Genomic DNA, 22,929 nt, shown 5'->3' with positions numbered 1-22,929 from the left:
AACCCTCCTCTGACCACTGTCTCTGCCATCACACTTTAAAAACACTTTTGCTTTCCTCCTCCTCCACCTGTGTCACAAGTTCTGCCTCCAACATTTCTCTGACAGCTGTTGGTGTTACACATAGCCATCTCCTTTCTCCAAAAATTTACTCTTTTCAGCTTTGGCCCATTTTGTTCTTCAGTCTCACACTAACTTTTGGTCAGTCTTTGGATCACTTCAACATCCCTGATTTGTTCTGCCTCTGGCATTTTACTGTCCAGGCAGCTTCCAGTCACTCCCTGTATCTTGGACTTCCAACAATGCCACCCTCAACTTATTAATTCTCCAGTCTGCATTGAATTAGAACACTGAGTACCTAAAAATATTTCCTTTCTACTTGTCTAATTTAATGTTAGTAGGCACAGGGCATTTAGGTCATCCTATAAATGTTTTAAATCTTTACCTTTCTTAACTCAAAATAAAAACATTTACACCCAGTGCCACAGTCAATATACCAGCAAACTTTATATAGTTTCTGATATAATAAACAAAAACTGCCTTCAATATGTTAAGAGTAAATTTAACTATAATCTAATTAGACCAAATAACCAAAACACACATTAACAAGTTGCCAGTGTTTTTATTCAAATAATTTTTGGCCATACTTCTTAGGGATCTAGGAAAAGAAAATTCAAGTATGGCTAAAATAATTAACCCAGTTACCCTGTCACATTTTTATCATTCCAAAATCATGAGTTTGTAAGTTAGCCTGCTGGAAAAACTTGGCTACCATCTTGCTTCTTACCAGAATAAGAAAAGATTAGGAACTATGATACAGGAAACAACATGGCCACAACCTTCAAATGCTATTTAAAAGACCTACAAATCACGTAATTCAGGCAAACATTTAAGAGATTCCTATGTAAAGAGCAATTTGTGCTTTGCATTGCAAAGCACGGCAAAACATCCATAAGTTTGATAATTCATATTATTTCTATCAATGTATTTTATAACTTCCAATTAAAAAGGACAAATATAACCAAGAGAATGATATTTGCTCTGTATGTTATTTTAAAAAGTATTTTGTTGTATTTGAGGACAAAATCAGCAGACAGTTGAAACAATACCTCATGTTTCTCATCACATACACACACACATGTGTAGTGCACAGTATTTTTTGCAACCATTTCTTTAGTTCATGAGCAGAATATAAGAATCATAACCTACAACTACAGATGGTTTAGGTATTCAGAAGAAAGCAAGAAAATGGGAATTATGCTTTTGGAAAACTCCAGGAAAGAAAATAAGTTAGAGCAGAATACTGGCTACTCCATTTTGGTATCAAAACAATCTCTCTATGAACAGGATTAATCATGTACATACTAAGGAACTGTTCCCATGGTTAACCACAACACTGGAGTTTGGTTAATTTCAAGAACTTTTATAAACTCTTCCACCTCAAATGGAAAAAGGAAAAACGCTTAGTTAGACTACAAGTGGCATCTTTTCCTAAAACATAGATTCAACCTATCTGACATCCTGTTTAAATGTTTTCTCTTTCCCACCAAACTTGAATTTTGAAGACACTACACTTGACAACAGGCCAAACCAGATTGACAGCATATACACAGGACAAAGCAACAACTCGGCAGGATTATCTTTAGCAAAATTTTCTTTCATCTTTTCCCTCTTCTGTTCTACATCCTACTTCACGTACATTGACAGAGCTCTATCAACAAGTGCCATTTTTTGGAACACAACTCTGGCCAAAATGCACTTCTATTAATCAAGTCCATTATAGAGAGTTGCATCAATTTTTCCCCTCACAAAACTACAAAATACTACAAGAAAACTTTTTCAAGATGTGAGCAAGAAGGAAAATGTGACCTCTGTCTTGTGGCATTCTTCATCTGTTACAGAGAGACAGAGCATGGCAGATCTGAGCTTTCACTGCAGTTCAGCACTCTGGCTCCTCCATGAGCAGCACTGCAGATCACAGCAATGCTCTCATCTTGCTGTTTTGCTGCAAACACCAATTGCCAAAAGATCTGAAGGCAGAATGTCTATGACAGATCCTCTCAGAAGTTCATATATTCAACAGAGGAATCTTATTTAGTGAAACAGTGTATCACACCAGAGTCCTGTATCCCATCTCTTGCAAAGGCCATCTCTGAGAGCACAGCAAAGTGTGTAACCTCAGACGCACACATGGATCTGGAGCTCTACAGACCTCTGCTTCTAACTCCTCCTGATCAAAACTTGTGAATTTGCAAATAACCATATACACAGCCAAGGCTGAACATGTTCGCACCTGGACTCGAGGTCATTTTCTCCAACCCAATCTGCCTACAAATGCTACTTTATTCCTCTGTAATATCTGAAGCAGAGAGGAAGTGCCAGAATATTCTCTGCAAGAGGACTGCATTGTTCTCCCAGGAGAATGAAAAGGCCTAAACATCTGTGATTTCTGATCTATAAAACAGTTAATGTGGACAAATTACATCAAAGAGGTCTGCAAGAACAAATTCCCTGGACACTACTAATAACTATTAGTAGTGACAGTAGACATTAGCTCATCAAATAATCCTATAGCTGGTAAGAACTTTCTTTACTCTCAATAAAGGTAAAAATAGTATTTCTATATTTCTCTTTTTTCTTTTTTTTAAGGCTTGCTTCCAACCACAATTGACAGCAGAATCAATATATTTTTAAGTTTATATAGTCTTGGCTATATGTACTGTCTCAGCATATCTGAAAGCCATTAGACATATCAGGAGCGGAGAAAAAAGTTCTAGATTTTACCTATCACCTCAAGGAAAGAAAACTGTCTTTTCCCAGTGACATGAATCAAGCAACACTTCCATCCAGTCCAGCAAACAGGAATAACTATGGGGTTTGGCGGTTGTTTTGTTTTGTTTAAGATAAATAATCATCATTTAACCAGCAGTACATTTTTAGCTGGACAAGATGCTTTTGGTATCCATTACTCCCTGCCTTCCTTAGCCAACATTTTAAAGATGATGGTTTTTGAATTTGTGAAGTAAATTCCCTAAGGGCTATCCTCCTGCACTTTAAGAGACAGATTTTATTAATTGAAAACAACAAATCACTTACAGAAAATAATCATAATGTAGGAAAGGCCTAGGCAGAGCTGTTCTCTGAAAACCTCTTTGTAATTGTAGCCTCTTTAGACAGGCATAATCAATTAGAAGTGGTCTGATTTTAACCAGTTGCAGGCTCATTACATTGCATTCCCATTTCTGTTGATGAAAATCAGTTTCAGCCTGTGGCCTGGAACTCATATACAGCACTTCCTGGGGCCTCTTAGATAAACACATCAAGAAACAGTTTTATTTGGATTTGTCCCTCACCCTTTATTCATTGAAACAACTTTACAAATCAAGATTAGAACAGAGAAAAATTGGCTCATAACCAGAGATATGCATATATGAGCAAGATATTTAATCTCAGAAAAGTATAATGCTTCAATTAATAATCATATCTTTAAAACATTTAAGTGGGAGACTCAAAACATTCAGTTTTAACTGGTGAGTTTAGTCTTTCTCTAACTGTGTCATGGGACATTCAGTTTCTATTTAATATAAACACATAACTCCTTCCTTTCAGAAGGGCTTCTTGCCTGTGATACATAAAATTGTCCCAAATGTATCTTTAGGTTTTCAAAACAGTACTTCCAGCCTAAATTTTTACTCTCTGTAGACACTGCCTTTAAACTTACCTAGGAATGAAACTTTTAAACAAAACAAAACTGATGAACTGTGCCCAAGCAGAGAGACTCTGCAAAAATAATTGCTTTCCTTCTGCAGAAAATGTACCTCACAGTACCCAGGTTTGGTACAGTCCACATGAGCTTTGAAAAAGAAATGAACTCACTACAGTTGGTAATCCAGCCACAGCATGGTGCAGTCCCTCAAGCTCAAAGGGCTATTCACAAGTCAGGGGCATTAAAAAAAAGGAAGGGAGTTTCCTGGTGTGGAGAGCTCCATAAAAGTCTTTGCAAATGTGCAGCAATTGTTTAAAAACCAGAACAGACAAAAAACCCCAAGGTTAACTGAAATAGGAAAGAGACTGATAAAGGAAATGCAATGCCCAGTAAGTAAGCAAAAGCAGGAGCCCTCCCCTGGAGTACTGGCTGTTCCTTCCTAAAAGAAAATACAAAAATAGAGCTGAAGGGCAAGTGGCAAGAATAATCAGAAGATGAAAAAAATCTTCAGATGAAGAGACTACAGAAAAACCAGGATGATTCATACCATAAAGGATCTGAACAGTGGTAGAGGACGATGTAAAAAAACTGGAAAAAATAATATTCCCAAAAGGATCTCTCTTTTAAAAGTAGCATTCAAAGTAAAAGGGTGATGAGCCCAAATAAGGTTGAAGGAGGTTTTGGAGTTTGTTTTTGTTTATTTTGTAGTTGTGACACACAGCTAGACTTTTTAATGTACTGCAAAGGATTATCTCTAAGGCCAAGGGCATACGAAGATCTAAAAAGCTTTATTCTGTAGTAATAAAAAAAAAAGAAAATATATTTTTAATAGAAGAATTATTGTTGGTAGATATAGCTTAGCTCCAGAAAAAACAGTAAATAGCCAGGAAAAAAATCATCCCTAAAGCCATGTTATATTGAAACTGCTTTAGATAAAGTGGTGCATTTCACCCTCTAAAGCATGTGGCCCTTGCCTAGTCACTCTGTATGTCTGTCCTTCTGTTGTAAGGGCTTATTCTGCATCAACCTGTCTGAAGAAGCTGATTGCAGACATGTTCATCACCAATTTGCTTTCCTAAAAACTATCCCTATTTGAACTGTACATTTACAAGAAATCACACTAATACCAATTTTAAAATTAGAATGGAACTGCATCAACTAAAGGTCTAGGCAAAAAAAAAGCAAAAGGAATTGGTTTTAAAATTAATAATGCCCACAACATGTCTCTGAAATAAAGAATGGTTCCAGTGACTTAAATGCAGCGATAAAATTTTAAATAAAATGACAGAAGTATTTACTAATTGCCTTCCTGGACTGACAAGGTAATTTATTACTCACTTCTTCATAAGTGAACAAAACAGGCCCACAAGGAAGCTACTTACAGCTGACTGAAAGCTGCCCACACACTGGCACACGTGAAACGCTGTACCTTCTTCCCTACCTTTGTTTTTTCTTATTGTTCACAGCTTGTTTTGTACCGTTGCTATCTGTAATCTACAACATTAAAACCACTAAAAGTTCTTCCTGGTCCTTCAAAAAATTCCCATTGATAAAGAATCAAAATGAAAAAAGAAACTGAAAGAATCTCTCAGAGTCGTTTTTTATAAAACTTCTGAAGATCAGAAAACCCTTTCCCTGAAACTATTTCAGGTGTTGCATGAAAACAACATTTCTGTTGTTTTCTGGAAAGGTTAAAGTTGCAATAGTCCAGGATGTGGATTTTGGATTAAAAAACCATTTTGGAACATGAAAAGGAACTTTTTTGTTGCTAGCCATTCTAGGACTTGGAATACTGCAAGATCATCACTTCAAGCCTTGACATGGAACTGTGCCTCAGTTTTCTCCTCAACAAAACCTAGGACAAGTTCTTGAGAAAGGCAGAATAAAGGGCCTTCTTCCACAAGGCAGCTGAAGGATTCCAGAAGTCAGTAGATACCCTAAGCACAAGTAATATACTGTTGTTTCTCCAGGTTAAACAGAGCTCAGAAATAGATGTAAATATTAAATCTGACATACAGAACAGTATATTCACTTACCTTGCTTTTGAAACTTCTCCAGGTGAGTACTCAACATCACAAGAACATCAAGATAGGCAGCTCTGGTCACTAAACAAGGATTTAGCCTAAAAGAAAAAAAATCATGTTTTTAAAGCTTAAATCCTTATAACCTTATGCTCAGAAACAGCAGAACACAAGCTAGTTTGGCATGTCTGCTTTAATTAATGAAGATAAACTACTGGTCAAATTAGAACACATATATAAAATAACTAGGACAAGTTACCTAAGCTTCACTTCCTGGTCCATTCTGAGTGACAGTCTCCCTAGTAGAACTGCAACACCTTCCTTCTCCAGCCATTGCACTGAATGGCATTTGATACATTTCATTATTACTGGATGAACCAGCTTGTTGCAGTACCTACTAGGTCTTTTTGTTTATAGATAATGTGTGTAATTAAATGCATCAGCAAAAAGAAGTCTTCAGTTCTTACTTTTACAGCTCATGAACGAGAAACTTCCCTTGCAAGGTACCTGCTACACCTTTTTAATGGCCATAGCTCTCTTCTCACAGTTCTGATGAAGACCAGAGGTGTTCATGTTTTTAAAATCAGGTATTTCTTTTTCCAAACAAGGATATTTGGGATTTTGTGTATATAATGGAAATTGGTAATAAGCTACTTCCTGCTCCACCTTTTCAATCTGCAAGTGAGAAACATCTATTTTCTCTCCAATTAGAAAAATAAAATTAGGTTAAAAACTTCGTTTTTGTTTGTATTACTATCACTGAAACATACTTAACCATAAAAACTCTTTAAAGATATAAATTAAAATGTGAACAAACAGGAAATCTAGTTCAAAACACAGAAATTATTCTGAAGAGCCCAATGGGACTTGTACTAAAACAAAAACTTTCAGAATCAAGCAACACAAGCTTGAGGTATGACTAATTCTGTTCAGTATTTCATTTTTATTTTATCTGGCACTTTCTTTGTATGCTTATCTTAATGTTTGAAACTCTTTCAAAAATTGTTAATTAAAAATGTTCCAACAAATATTCTGAACTCTAGCATCTTTAAAATTCAAGAAAAAAAAAGCTTTTTCAAGTAAGGTAAGTGATGACGACACAAAAATGAAAGGTTTGAGGCTCTTGCATGGTTTGGTCTCTGTATTTGCCTATGGAGAGTTAGCCTGTGAACCTATTAAAACAGACAACTTTAACCAGAAACATTGCTCTCACCTTCGGTATAAACTCTGCAAGAAGCCTAAAATACTTATGCTTTGTTTTATGGCCTACAATATAAGGCATCCACACAACACACAGCAGAATATCTGCTACCAGGATCTCTCTTCAGAGGAGCTTTCTTCTCCTTTTGCATAAAAAGAGACTTTTTGGACACTTTCTCACTAGTGAAGTAGTCTAAGTTCATACCTCCCCAAACTTCTTCATGCTTGCCTCCAAGCTCAAGAACTACAAGCTGCCTGATGAGAAGATGCATCATCAACAACAACCAAAGCCTTAAGAAGCCAAAGCAATTTTAATATGGCCTATTTTTGCAGAGTCATATTAGGCAGACTTAATTTCTATCCCCTCTGGTTAAGCAGAGATTTTTCCTCTGTCTTGGGCATTCAGTTGCTGCCTAAGTTGTTCTTCACAAAAGTGAATGAAAACACAAGCAAGGAATACTCATGGAGTTGGGAGCTCAAGCCATGAGAAAACAGAGGGATCAGTCAAAGGCTCAGAAGAAAAACAAACTACAAGAGGTCTCTCACAAATGGATGAAAGCAGCCACAAGTTTCCAGCCAATATGAGGAACTTCATGGGTCTACTGCACTTCTGCTCCCTCAAAAAAATGGAAGACTCACTTATCATTCCATGTTTTCAGTGGAAAGAAAATTTCCAACATACAAACTGTGCCCTGGGCAAAACATGGCTGATGCAACTTTTACTGAAGAAGCGGCAACAGCAACACTGGCATGTTTGTTATTCTGGTCCACCTTTTAAGCACTTACCACTTCATTTAAAGTATGTGCATATGCATGCTTTGATTTTGAAATGAGACTTTTCCAGCATAAAACATGCCAAATGTTTGTCCTTGGCTGGTTCTGTTGCACTGGTGAATTCTCATCCATATGTGCCAGACGGACACAACAGGAAATTCAGTTTTCCAAAACAAAGTGCTGTTCAGTGTTGTTCAGATTGCAGCAGAAAGCTTAGTCTTGAAGACAATCAAACTGTGATTTATGTAACAGATCTGACAGCCAAAAATCACAATGCTGAACACTTCAAATGATGCACGGCACAGTATTTAACACGACCTGTTCGTGCAGAACTTCAGCAACACAAGGGGGAACAGTACAAGATGTTTCCTTTTTAACACCAAGACCAATAAAGTGGTGTTCTCATTAACAAGATTTGAGGAAATTTGTCTCCAAACAAGAAAGTCGCATCAGTAGCAAAAGGTGGGAGCTCCAGACATCTGGAACAGCATCCCTTTTTTCTGTCCAAAATCCAAAAATTATTTCATTTCCCTTCCAACCTGGTTAATAATGGAAACAAATACACCATAGGCTCACTCCAGATGATAAACTGTACATGACTCTGAATGGGGTAGAGCTAGAGACAGTTAGGACTCTCCTAGCTAAGGGTATATCTACACAGAAATATCAAAACAATATTCATACTATACACATCTATACTAATAGCAGCCATGTGATGCCAGGGCACAGATCCACACCTGATTAAAGCAATGCTCTGTCTATGCTAGCCAGTAGTTTAGTGTAACCACAGCACATCTGGAAGTCAAAGAGCTGGCACCAAAGACCCAATGGCCACCTGATGTACTGTGTCCAGATGCCTTAAACCATCATTTTCACAAGTTCAAATTGTTCTTTTTTGTTTGGATATAGAGCTTATAGCCAGCCTGGTCCTGGAATCTTACTGCACTTAGGAGCTTGCCCCACACTTTTTAGTACTTCTTCATAGTGGTCTCACTTGGAGCTTGACTGTCCAGGTGGAAATAAAAATCAGGTCCCAGCCAACTGCTGCATTAAACTGCACTAACAGCTAATGCTGCAGAATGTTTCAATGCACTGGACCAAAGAGAGGCCAAAGGCTGTCTGCCCGGGGTAATATGTGAAAGTCAAGGCACAGACTGGACCTGCCAGGCAGAGGGAAGGAAAACTCCTGCAACAGGCAGGAACAGAAAGGATTATTACTTTAGATTACTACTTAGCAAGAATACGATGCAGAGAAAACATATTTCTAATTTAATCAAGGAGACAAAATGACTATGGGAGGAGCTGCTGTGTCCTCACTACATCATCCTATGAGGATGGGCTATGAGAATTTGGATTGCTCAGCCTCAAAAATACTGCAGCCTTCCAGTACCTAAAGGGAGCCTGCAAGAGAGAGACTTTACAAGAGCCTGTAGCGACAGGACAAGGGGGAATGGATTCAAACTCAGTGAGAGCAGGCTTAGATTATATATTAAGAGGAAATCCTTTGCTGTGAGGGTGGCGAGGCACTGGAATAGGCTGCCCAGAGCAGTTGTGGATGCCCCATCCCTGGAGGTTCAAGGCCAGGTTGGATGGGGCTCTGAAGAGCCTCTTCTAGTGGAAGGTGTCCCAAACACACAGCAGAGGAGTAGGAAACAGGTGATCTTTAAGGTCCCTTTTTAAGGTCCCTTTCAACCCAGGTGATTCTATGATTCTACGACCACAAAAGCCCACAGAATATACAAGAACATTGAAAGGACACAAGTCAGTAAAGTTGGACTGAAGATTTTAAAGGGCTTATGCCTTTTTTTTTTTTGTAATTGCCCAAAGCTCTGGCCTAACAGTATCTTCACTATGATGGAAACAGATGTCTTTTTTTCCTAACTATTTTAGGTAGGCCTGGCTGAACAGTAGAAAATCTGAAAACACAGGTGCCAGTTTGCATAATATTGTCACTTCACAGCAGATTTCTGGATTTATCCTGAAAATAAAAGTCTTCCAAACTTACTCAACTTCTTGTCATTAATGACGAACAAGTGATTGGGGATAGAATAGACAGACTTCTTTGCAATTGCATTTTCAATTCTGGCATGTGAATATAAAATTTAAAAAGGGTTCAAGACACTTGCAGGAGGAAACCTTTTGTTAGCTGTTAGGAGTCCAGGGATTTTTTTTCAAAGACAAAGGTTAATGGAGTTAAAGAGTCAGTTAAAATTCACAGGCTCCCATTCACAGGCCTTTGAAGAGGCCTAGGTTAAGCATTTATAGGATATTATATGACCAGAGTAACAAAGAGCTATTTGTTTCCAACAAGGAACTGCCTGGTAGGTGAATGAGGAAGCATTCCCTGCAGGAGATGCAAATCAGACTGGGCAGGCTCAGAAGCTCCATGTGCAACACTGGGGTTTGCTCCAGCTGGCCTTGGCTACCTACAGTAGCAGTAGGGCTGCTTTGATTTCTGCTCTGCCTTCACCTCCACTAAGCACCACTGATTGCAGCTTAGGACTATGCAACTGAAATCGATCCTAGACTATCACAGCTTGCAGCTCTACAAATATTATCTTTAAAATGTTTGATTCACCTTTTATAGTTAAGTCATGCTGAATTTGAGGTAGTCATTGGTTTGCTTATTTTGGATGGCAGATCTAATGCAAACCAAGCTGGCATTTATTGAAGAAATCAGCAATATGTGGTCACAGACCTCCCATGTACTTGGCTCCCACAACTTCATTGCTTCAACTCTATCAGAAACACATGGCTTAACTTTTAAAAATTCAGTTTCTCCTGTATTACTGTTTAATTTAAACAAGATCAACATTAATGAATTATGGAGCAAATTACCTTTTTTTCCAAGAGAAACAACAAGGAGCAAAGAACATGGAAAGCTCACACATTTGGCCTCAATTCTGTCAGAACACTGGGAAAAAGACAATCTCTTGCTTCTGTAACACCAAGGTTTGAAGAGGCCCTTAAACAGCATTTCTGCTTATTAAAGGGCACCATTTATAACCATCCAGATTGCTGTATTAAAGTCAGGATGCCAACACCCCTTTATAGCAAGGACCAAAGAATTTTGATGCACAGCTTCTGCAGATTCTCATTATCTTCCCAAACCCCCAATTTGCAATGACAGTCAGATGACTTAAGAAGCTGACAGCTATTTTATCCTGGATTCATTCCTCTTTTTCCACCTCACTTCAAGATGAGCAACAACAACTGTAACATTAATTTATTGCATTTGTTACATAAATAAGACAGATACAAGCTAGTGATTATGAAATCAAAGCAGTTCGTGTTAATGTTTATTACATTAGCTTTTGGTTATTCTAGAAATTCAATGTTTTCCAAAGAGCTCGTTTATTTTGCTCATATTTTTCCTCATTAGGAAACAGATGTTGGAAAACTACTAGCAGTACAAGCACTATTTAATATACAGCAACTTACAATATTTACTAAAAATGTAACAACATAAAAATCAAAGCATATTTCCTCAAACTCTCAATGAGCACTAAGAAATTTCAAATGCATCCGGACAACTAATGTCTTTCAAATAAAAATCCATAATATCTCTCTTGTGAATGAGGTTAGCTACAGGTATCTTAGTGTACTTAGCTGTCTGAGGAATTCCTAAAACCTTTTATAAGAGGTCTCAGAAAAGCTCTGCATTTTGGAGTCTCCAAGCTTTTAGAAATGTCTGAAAAACTACAGATTTTTTACTGAGTGCTGCCTTATGAATCTTTTAAACTTCTAATCTTATTTCTGAAATGGGAATATGACTTTATTAACTAACTAACAAAATAGAATTTCCTCCTAATAATGTAACGTGTACATTACAGGTCTGGTCACAGTAAAACAGTAAATAATTAACAGTGTCAGACAATATTTTTTTAATACAGTGTTTAAGTGACTCTTAGCAACTCAGATTGGTTAATCTCAGCTCCAAAATTTAAAAACTGGTGACAATATTTGGATAATGAATCAAGTTGATGTAGAACTTTAGTCAAAATTATACAACTTACAAGTCACCTACAAATCCTTCTATTTTGTCCAAAACCATCAAAACACACTCTTAAGCATCAGGGTTAAGACACCAGAACTGGCAAGATCACAATGGCAACCCCTTCAGAGGTCAATCACAACTACCTTGTGAAGAAGAAGAGATTCATCTTAATGACTTGCGTGATTGCTTTCATTTCCATTTTTAAAGTGATCAATTAATTAAATGAACTGCCTACTCCCTCTCTGGTCTTCAATGAGAAAGCCACTCTTACTGTAATGCTGTATGCTTCTGGAGCCTTTAGAAAGGCTGGAAAGGACTAAAGTTCCTGGAAGGAAGACCTGTTCTTATGATTAAACTTACCAATATAATTTAAGGAAAAGTCCCATAATAAAAGAAACACTATAATTACTAAACACTGCCCTATTCTTCTGTGCAAATAACATGTCATTGTTAAAGAAATTAATATTTTAGTTGGCAGAAAATAGATCAGCTTACTGGTGATGAATTTAAACCCCAAATTCTCCTATCTTATAGCCACCAGTATTACATACAGTTTTTTATTCCAACAGATCAATAGAATTTGTTTCCTGAACATCATATTCAAGTTAATGCACAGGATGCAATTGCACAAATTATTGTATTTCTGAACTGTATAAACATTTCTGGTAAGTCAAAATTTTAGGAACATTAGAGGTTGGAATTTTATCTTTAGCACTACATAAACACAGGAAAGAGTTTTTATTAAGTCCAACATGCAATCCGAGTTGCACATAGGATCTGTGCAACCTCCTATTATGAGTTTCCCACCGTGCCTTTGTCTTCCATAATCTCAGCTTCTGTGGCTGGAACACTGGAAACTAAATTTTGGGTTTACATTTTATCTTCCCCTCTCCATCAACTCCCAACAGACTCTTTGCTGAAGAATGTCCAATCTTCAAAAGTATTCCTCCTTCTGGTGGCCAGATTCTTCTGATATGTGACCTGCCATTGTGTCAGCTAAAATATCTTCTAAACACACCAAAAAGTGATGTCTTGAATCTTGATCTGTGACATCTGTGATGTCTTGAGTTTTGATACAGTCAACTCTACATAATCCTTGAGGGCTGTCCATGGGGAGCTCTATCCTTGGAGAGTTGCTGATGAACTGTAGCAGCCTGAATTGCTGCTAGTAAAGCCCAGGGTAAGAAAGCAAAAAGGGCCTTTGCATGGCATCCAGAGATGTTTAATTCAGCTGTGTGGTGAGATGTTCAGAGTCCTCAGCACACACACATAGAGGGTCCAAGCTTATCAGAGTCAGAGGGGCCTGGGGCTGAACCTGTTCTTGGGGCAGTACAAAGATAAGGACCAGTCAGGGAATAGGGAGGGAGTGGCCCAGGGACATAGGAACAGACATAGGAACAGGGGAATGAGCCAATGGGGTCTTAACAGCTTTTGAGGTAAGTTTCTTGTGTCTCTCTAAACCAAGGAATGCCCCCCAGGGTCTCCACAATGAACCAGGCCAAGCTGGCTTTGTGCTGACCACATTTTACCTGCAGGGTGATCTGGTAAAGGATCAGTTGTCATTTATGGAGGCGACAAAGCTTATGGAAATCACTCCTACACGTACAGCGAGCAGCTGATTAAAAGATTAAATCTTCTCCTGTTGTTTTGGTTATTAACTTTCAAATTCTGCAGTATTCTAAAGACTGAGGTTTTTGGGGGTGTATTTGTTTAGAGGGCAGCATTCATATTTTAATCTGTTTTCTCTCAGAGCCCACATCTGCAGCACTGAATCAACATGCATGGCCTTCCTCTTGTCTTCTTAAGGAGACATTAATAATGGATTTAATTATTAAACTTTGTCCATAGCATTTTTAACCATGTAATACAAAACCAGCCCATCAATGAACATCACGGCCAACAGACCTACATTTAATGGAAAGCATTTAAAAAAGTAATAATGAAGCCTGCACTACCAAGTAAACCTTGCTGAGTTCCTGGAAGTGCAGGAACATGCACATAGAAACAGAAATACAAACATCAGTAAAAGTGCATCTGCTTGCCTACTTGGTGCTGCTGAGATCCTCTCCAAGTAATTACCATGTGCACAGTCCCCTCACTTGCCCATTCTATAGGGACAGCTCATCCAGCATCAGAGCAGGCATTGTCTCCAAAGGGAGTTGCTAGTCTGGTGATTTAAGTTTTTCTACCATCCTCAAAGGCAGACTATTATGTTGTTATTAGTTTCCTGGTAAAGGCAGAGAATTTATTGCTTCAGAAAGAAGCCACACAAATCATTTTTCATTGTGATACCACCAAGAACATCCTGAGTTTTAGCTATTAAGAAAAACTAATTTGTGCTCCAGCTGTCCTTGGTGAATGATATTGAAAGGCTGTGTTTTGTTGGTGTTGTTTTTAACATACCTGAATGATAAAATAATCCTGGCTGTTCTCTTTTTTGTTCTCTTAATGAGAACCTCATGTGATCCCTAAGCAACATCCTAAAAAACTTAAGAGGTCAAACTAATCCCATGTGCAAATTTAATGAATTTTATACAATTAAATCAAGGGGCTTATGCACAAAGAAAAAGCTAGGAAAACTCTAATGCTTATTTACTGAAAAGCATTTTCAGATATAAGTAAGGATTTATGTCCAAAATTTGTAATTGTACATTGTTTCTGCCTACTCCAAATGTTGCACTGGTGGAGGGAACACCTTAAACAACCTCATCCAAAACTTAGTATTTGTGGAATGTTCCTAGTTAAGTTAGGAATATACCTATGAACCAGAGTCAAACACTATTTTATCTTATGCAAAGCACATCTTAAACTTCAGCCTGAAGTCCAAACATCTCTACTGATATCCAAAGTGGGTGCTCCAAAACAAGCAATCACCAACTGCCTAAATAAACAGTCTGTAGCTGTGTTAAGGATACTGTTATCAAAACTGGTGAAAGAGTGGACTTGGAGCAGCACAGAAACCTAAACTAGCCTGCTAAAAGCACGTAAGATTTAAATTAGTGCCTCTAGGAATACATTTATGAGCAATGACGTGCTGTGACTGTTCCCAAAAACAAAGACAAATGAGGCTAAACAAGGCCCATGGGTTAGAACGTGCAGATTAACAAATTACTGGTGAGTCAGCACCAAGCCTGACAGAGCTCAAGAAGTATTTGGACAATGCTCTCAGGCACATGGTGTGACTCTTGGGGATGGCCAGGAGCTGGACTCGATGATCCTGGCGGGTCCCTCCCAACTCAGCATTTTCTGTGATTCTGTGAGCTGTTCATACTGGTACACTTCATTTTCAGCTGGAACAGGACAACAAAAATTTCCTTTCACATTTTGTGTGTACAAGGGTAAACAGGAGTTATTGCTGCAGCTTACAGGAAGTTAAGTTCTCAATTTGAAATCTGGTAAATAAACTTCTGCAGAGAAAGGTACAATTATTAAAACTATTTTCAAGTTTTGAACTTGGCTGTACAAGACATACAGACCTAATGAACAAAGATAAATAACTGCAGTTCTCAATGTGTAGATTTTAAAAACAGAAATGAAAAAGTGGAAAGGTTAGAAAACAGGGAGATGTCAAGTGCAGACATGGCCTCAGAAGGACAAGAACGTTCATCTAGATGTAGTAGAAGAAGAGGCAAGAGTACTAAAACAAGAGGAGGACTTCCCTCTCTGCCAAGGAGGATAACCTTACATTCTCCCCACTTCTTGCTGTTTTCAAAGTATAAAAAACCATTTCAACTCCCAAATAAGGACCACTTCAAAAATCACAGAGAGGCTGCTTGCAAAGCTGCAGAGAGCAATGGGCATATTGCACCTCTGGCTAGGCATGCCTGCATGTGCCCCTGCTTTGTTTGTAATAGTGTGCTCACTAGAAGTCACCACTGTCTCTCCTAAGAGCCGCAGGAGAAAAAAATGCATATTTAGGTTACAGTCTGAGCCATGAAGTCCTGAAACCACAAAGAGGCCACATTCTTGCTTTCTAAACAGATGGCCTAAAGGTGCCTCGCATGAAGTTCCTCCTAGGAAGGACCCAAGACTGCTCATCTGCCTGCTGTCACTCACACAGCGCTGCCAGAAGCAGAGGTGAAAAGGGATATAACAGGCTTGATGGAGTGCCATGGCCATCAAAATTTGGCAAGTTACCATACTCTGTAGGGCTATAAAATACTGAGGAGATAGATATTCCTCAATCAAAGCAGTCATAGCTGGATCATGGGAGAATCAGCCAGGGGAAAAGCAAGCAGTACATATCTCAGCGAACAGTAAACCTCGTGTTGAGCCCGTGCCTAAAATAACTTCTGCATCTATTTGTTCTGCGAGCTTGAATCTTGTGCAGGAGCCATTTGTATTTTTAACAGTGCCAACCATAAAGCAGAGAGCTGTAAGCAGCAGCACTGCAGAGCACTGCAGGGTTATTTGATTTACAAAAACACCGCAGGTGGTCCATTCCAGATGAAGCCGCGACTCCTTGCAAAACGCAAAGCCAACTGGTTTTATACACGGTTGTTCCCCACAAGTCAGTTTCAAGAAAGCCACCTTCTTAGAAGTAAACTCTCCCAGTGCAGACAAGCTCTCAGCTAAGAAATGGCACATGGCTAGAGGTTAGCAGAGTATGTTATTTGGCTTCTGGCAGAACCTCAAAGTCTTTTCCCCTCCTGTGGTCTCCAGTAAGTAGGAAGGCGGAAAAAGAAAATCCAACTCAAAGTGCTGAAAAGCAGCATCCTACAGCAAAGCCATGCAATGACATGACTTCTCAAATTTTCCAATACCAATACTTTGCCATGCCAAAGGCTACAAATTAAACAAGAGAGATATTTCTGAGACTTCTGTACAACATGTTACCAAATCCAAAGGCTGCTCTTCTAGCGTTCTGTATTTGTTAGGCAGAAGGCATCTCAAGTTAGTCTTGTAACTCCCTGGTATGCAGTTGATGTAAAAAATTTTTCTTAAAGTTTTTAATATTTTTTTTAAATTATTAAAAAAATAATTCATGACAGAGCTTTGAACTCTTTCAAAGATTTAGCTTGATAAACGGATATTTCAAAGCTTTCATCAGACTAATTTACATCATTTCATTCCATCACAGTTCTCCAACAAAACAGATTCTATATATTTTTTAAAATTTCTGTTGTCAAAGACCCTGCATCTTCCATATTTGCAAAAACTGTAGTAAACAAACTCTGGTGTGGAGGTGAAGGAAAGCAGTAACATTACTAAACCACTTTAGACTAACTAACAGGTATATTCAGAACAAAAAAAAAACACCAAGTGAAGTATAAACATACACCTTCAACCATCACCTTGAGAAGTGGATAAAAGACAGGTCTCATTCAAAACATCAAAAATGAAAATATTGGTTTTGAAATGTTAATGTTTGGAAGGTATAAAAACAAAAACCAAGAAGAAAAAGCAACCATGCCCCATCAGTATGAGAAGTCTGCCTTCACAACAGACAGAAAATAGCAGCTGAAAAAGTGAATGCTTCATGAAATTCGATTTGGGGAATGTGACCCATTATTTTGTTCTCTGAAGGAAAATCAGGGCGTAGCACGGAGAAGAAAAAAGAGATTAGTATATTACATGGAATGTGCAACAGAATCTTGAGCTATTCTACACCAATAAATCCTGATGAAAGGAAATAACATTCTGGCACTGAAAAGGCAAAGAAAACCCTTAAACCAAAACTCAAACAACAAAAATCCCATCCAGTTCAGGAAACCATTGAAAACTATAATCTTTCCTCCAAATACATACACATGACAACTGAGCCTCATTTTTAAGAGCTACATATGCAATCCAAAGTTTTGTAATTCAAGATTTTCAGAGAAGTTTGTTCCATAGTACAAAGGAAGTACATAGTTGAAAGAACACCAGCAAGAACTTAACAGAACTAGCAGAGAAATGTGATTGAAACTTGATGTTTGGATATAATTCCCCAGATTCACAAACCACTTTCCTGTTATTTTAACTTTCTTTTAGCCATTTAAGATTAACAGCGAGTGCCTCTTATACCCTCTTTTCAAACAGTCTCTGCCCTGCAGTATCGGTGACATGGTAAATTATCTCCTTATGGAAAAGGCAGAAAAGCCAGATGGAGATCCATTAACTTCTCTCTGTGGTGCTCATTCTCTTTGCCTGAACAGAAATAAGGCAGGAATGTCTGTACATGGCTGAGGGTCCAGCCAGCCATCACCCCCTCTGACAGCAGCAGATGCATACCAAGAAGTCCAACAACAGGGCAAGAATAAAGTGCTGGTTTCCTAATAGGCTCTCCCAACACCCAGAAACCCTCCCACACAAACAGTTTCACAACTCAGTTTCCAAGCAACCTTCTACAACTCCTTTAGAACAAGAAAAGGAAAAGCAAGAACAAGACCCTCACACTCCACTGTTGATCACAGAGCAGTTGTTCAACTTCACCCAGTTGAACTACCAACTGTAAAGCTGCACCCTGAATGCAGGACACTGAAACAACCGGAAAACACCATTTCAATATCCTTTTTTGTTTGGGTTGCTTCTTGAAGGTTTTTCCCTTTGCTTTTTTAATTTTTAATGACATCACCATACTGAATACATTTATTTAAAGCAAAAATTAAGGGAATTACAGAGGGAGAAAAGAAGTGGCGGAAGGGAGGGAGGGAGGACACCTTAGCTCAAAGTGCACAAGAACGTAAAGTACATTAGAAATTTGCAAACACAGTTCCCACCAGTTAAAATCCCCGTGCTTTAAGTTAATGTTGCAAGGCTGATGCCCGTAATACAAAATATTACTATCTGGGGAGAAAGACATTCTAAAATCCTTTATGTATAGCATTAACTGCATTGTTGAGAACTATGACAAGGAGGCTACAACAAACGGACAAAATTAAAATGTGCTCCTGACAGGGAGCTAATATCAGCACATACAGCTGTGACTTTTTACAGGCAAGTGAAAGAGAAAACACTTCTCTTTAGGGAAACATCTTTACTGTGCACAAGAATTTCTTAGAGAGGGCCTGAAAAACTTTCAATTCCAGAGATGATAATAAAATAATAAAAAAACCTCACTAAAAACCATACCAGTCATCAATCAGGGATTGATGCATTAAAAAGAGTGGCTCTGAAAAATACTTTGGAAATAGAATTTATTTAAAATCTGTAATGAATGGAGCTTGGCCTTTACATATTTGCTGCAAGAGAAAGAGGTTTGAATTACTTAGCATGAGTTTTTTTCTACTGAATTTAGTCTCTAGTGTTTGGGTTTTTACTCTTTATAACAGTATCTGTTATTAACTATAAATTAGTTATGCAAATTAATATTCTCATTTAAACACTTCAAAATGTTTATGCTGATTCAAGTGAAAAGGTCCACCAAATCCACCATGATGTCTCCAGCTGGGGCAGAGAGCAGATGCACAGGAAATGCAGGCATAACGATAATGACATTTGCCAAAACCTCTGTCTCAACCCTCAAGGTTGCTGAAGAATTTCTTGAGCCAATTGTGATGCCTACATACTCAGTAACCTCACTGGACTTTCCTTCCATGACTCCATTAAATCGTTGTTTAAAAATTTAGACAGGCTTAAAACCAAGACTATCTTGTATCATAGGGTTCCATAGCCAAATTAAAATTACATTAAAAACTTCATTAGTTAGTTTCTTTTACATCTGCCACCTTGGACAGAATGTTAATTTCCTGTGCCTTTCTATGTGACTCATATTTCACATCCCTCAGTTGTCCTTTTTCCATTATTAAACAAAATCTCAGCCTATTTAATCAGTCCCCAAGTAGAAACTGTTCTATGCTTGTCAGTCTTTATACTGCTTCTGATTCCTACTGTATCTTCTTTGGGATTTACACAATATTTAAATATCCAACATAGATTAATACACAAACACAGATGAGGGGGGGTTCTGTGTTTTTCTTCAGTCTTTTTATGATATTTTCCCCCTCCTCTACTGGACATTCCCAAGAACAAGAGGAACTTTTTTCAAACAAAAAAACCTCAGTCAACCCTTCTTTCCCCAGGTAAAGTCCAGACTTTGTTTATGAGCACCATTTTCCAATTATTTGCCCCAAGTTTTATCTGCCATATCACCACTATCGCTCTTTGAGGAGACACTTCTCTAATTCCCAAAGATCAACTCTATCTTCATTACCCTAACTCAGTTAACACTAATAGACTTCCCCCACCCACTAGACACCCCTGTTCTTCAAACCTCTAAGGATTTTGGTTTTGATGATCAGAAAATGACTCAGGTTTTATCAGAGATCCACACTAGCTGCACTGGTGGCCTCATGCCACAGTGCAAAATGTGGGATACTCCCAGTTATCTATCTATGCAAAGACCGGTGCTCTTGTTCCCAACTGATTCCTTTAGTGTTTTGGCTTGGAATTCTCATGGGTAAAAATTCTCAAAAGCAATTGCTAAGATAAAGTAGAGAAGGAAAGAGGGAAAGAAAGACAGAAAGAGGAAGAGAGAGAGGAAAAAAAGAGCAAGAGAGAGATCAAGAGAGAGAGCAAGAGAGCTTGTTAGTTAGTTATACAAAGGTCACCTGAAGATGAACTTATGAAAAATGTTTCCCAATCTATCTTGGATTGTTTGTGGGCAGCTAAACACTTTTAGTTTAAACAACTGCTGTGACATTTTCCCACTAATTTTCTGTAAAGGTCAAAGTCAGAAAAACAGTAACATAAAAACCTCATATATGTGGCATATTTTTCTTAGCCAAGAAGCATCAGTTATCCTCAAAATGTCTATTTCTGTGGTAATGTTCATTCACAGTTATTTTTTTCTTTAATGACTAGACTACAATGTTTGGGAAAAAAAAAAATCTTACTTTTGGAAAAGAAAAAAATCACCCTGATTAAAAATCAGCAAGTCAATAAGACATCTAAATTTTAACACAATCTGTCCACCTTGCTAAAATAATAGCTCAAAAAATCAACCAAGTCTTCTAAACATTGGTAAACTGTTTATAAATCTTACCTTTTAGCCAGCCACAGCTTGGTTCCCACACAGGTAATGATGTCACGCAGTCCCTGCTGGAAGTCCAAACTAACAAACTGGTTTGATTCTAGGTACGACTGCAACAAGTGAAAAACCTACATTTAAAAAAAAAAAAATCAAATGAAGAGTTTCTAGCCACTGGTTTTCCTTCAATTAACTCTAAGATGAAATAGTTGTCTGCAAAATGAACAACCATAACTCAAGGAAAAACACGTATTCACTTGGCCTCACAGCAGACAGAATCCTTAAATCCTTAAGTTGCCCCATTTTTAAAACCTATTTTTCACACAAAACAACAGAAAGTGCTGGAAGATGTTAACCTCCATGAAGTCAAAAGAAGGCAGCTAGGATGAACACCACTCCTCTGGCCTTTTTCAACTTGAGCATCCCTCAACTTTCAGCTTTCTTGCTGTGCCATTTGCTCCCCAGTGCCAGCACAACTGCCTGAGGAGCAGACTGGCAGCTTGGCACACTGGATGGAGCAGGGCTGCTTGCACTGTACCAAGGAGACAGGGAAGGGAATTACCATCTATAACCACTCTGAAGTGCTGACAGAAAAGTATCTCTATTGCTGCTCCTCAGAACCTTCATTCCAAGCCCCACGGAGCAGGGAGATACTCACATTTTCCCTTTCTGAGGACTGAGCTCCTGCACTTTCTCCTCCAGAGTTTCATGTAAAAGTCTAATAGACATGTCCAAGCTTTGATGAAGGAAAGAATTCAAGGTACCAAAATAGAAAGCAAGACTGTAGCTTTCAGACAGTTAAAACAACAAAATGTACATTCTCAGAGACACTCCTTGCTATTTAAAAACCGATTTCTCCAAGTAGCATTAAATATATAGAAAAGTGTTAAGAAAAAAAATTGTAAAAACAAAAAAGTAGTCATCTAAGCATGAAATGAAAATACTGGGTAGTATAAGAAAGCTGATACCAACTGCACAGTGGAGAGGGGCTCTTCAAGCCCAGTCCCTGTAGTACCACCCTGCATGTGGCAGAGGGTGCATGACACACACCTGACACGAGTGACACCACCCCTATCACCCCACTTGGTTTCAACTTTCCGTTCACACACAAGTGAACAGGAAACACCTGGGTGAGGTAATTTCTAAAGGGGAACACATGGAAAGGTGTGTTGCACTAGTGAAGCCTAATGGAAAAGATCTTGCTTAGCAAAAGAAATTTTGCCTTTACAGCTTCAAAATTGGAAATCCTGTTTGCTTACACAGCTAAGTTACAGAAAGGGATTCTATGCAAATTGAAAATGTACATCCCCCATGATTTACTGAAACTGACCATGTGCAGAATTTAGGAAGCTTAAGAGATATTATCAGATCATTTCTGAAAATACATATTGGGAGCATTTGATGCGGAAACACTCTTGATATGTAAGAGTATCAGCACTTCATACTTGCAAAGTGACAATTTAATGACTAATGGATCAAGCTGGGGCCTTCACTCCACTCTGGGAAAAGAAAAACCTTTGTACGCAGACTTTTAGATCTCAGACCATGATTTCCCACATTCCAGCTGTCACTTGCTCTGGGGTTTCTATTTTTTTTTTTGTTTGTTTGCTTGTTTTGGAAACACAAGCACTGCCACATAGCATTAATTTGACACAATTTCATCTGGGTTATTTTTTGTGAAATCGTTCAAGTGGAAAAACAGCTGCAGTCATTTCAAATAAGGACAGAAACAGAAGAGATGTCAAGAGACTATCTAATCCATACAAACACTGAGGCAGGGTCTAAACATTCTTCCATGAAACAAATGCCTGACTGTCCCAGTCATGAAAACAACCAAGAAAGCAGATTCCAGAACACTTGTATGCAACTCCTCTAGTCTTTCACCCTCAAAATCCAATATCTTGAGTTAAGGAGTTCCTGTCTGCTCCCACTCCTGCCCTCACAGCAAACAACTTTTCTCTGGACACTATTCAGTCAGTCCAGATTTTTTCCTAGTGAGGCACTTATTAAACACAGAGATCCCACTGGGGCCCTTTGACAGGAACAATGAAATAAACTCCTGTCTCCCTTTGTCAGCAGGTGCTCTGTAGCAAGACACATCCTGGAGAAGTGGTTTGTCTACTGTTTTTTTAAACTCTTCGGAAGTCCTCTGAACTGAACATCATTTTGTTGACACCATCTTTCTACGATGGCCTTTCCAAGATCTTCTTGAATCTTTATCTTTCAATTCCAAGATCTTTTGAATCTTTATCTTTTTCTACAAAACACTTTGCAGAGGTGCAAG

The 22,929-nt window shown here is 38.3% G+C and overlaps 1 protein-coding gene across 1 annotated transcript in view; it reads right to left on the bottom strand.

Annotated features, from left to right (window-relative positions):
• Positions 1-22,929, bottom strand: part of THADA (THADA armadillo repeat containing) — a 151,844-nt gene that overhangs the window by 39,141 nt on the left and 89,774 nt on the right. The window contains exons 30-31 of the mRNA XM_064708992.1: positions 20,661-20,776; positions 5,740-5,825 (exon numbers count right to left, since the gene is read on the bottom strand). Of these exons, the coding sequence (XP_064565062.1) occupies positions 5,740-5,825; positions 20,661-20,776 (202 nt within the window). The remainder of the gene's footprint in view (positions 1-5,739; positions 5,826-20,660; positions 20,777-22,929) is intronic.

This window comes from Zonotrichia leucophrys, chromosome 3 (assembly GCF_028769735.1).
Source record: "Zonotrichia leucophrys gambelii isolate GWCS_2022_RI chromosome 3, RI_Zleu_2.0, whole genome shotgun sequence".
Taxonomy (NCBI): Eukaryota; Metazoa; Chordata; class Aves; order Passeriformes; family Passerellidae; genus Zonotrichia; species Zonotrichia leucophrys.
This window is presented reverse-complemented; position numbering and strand designations above follow the sequence as displayed.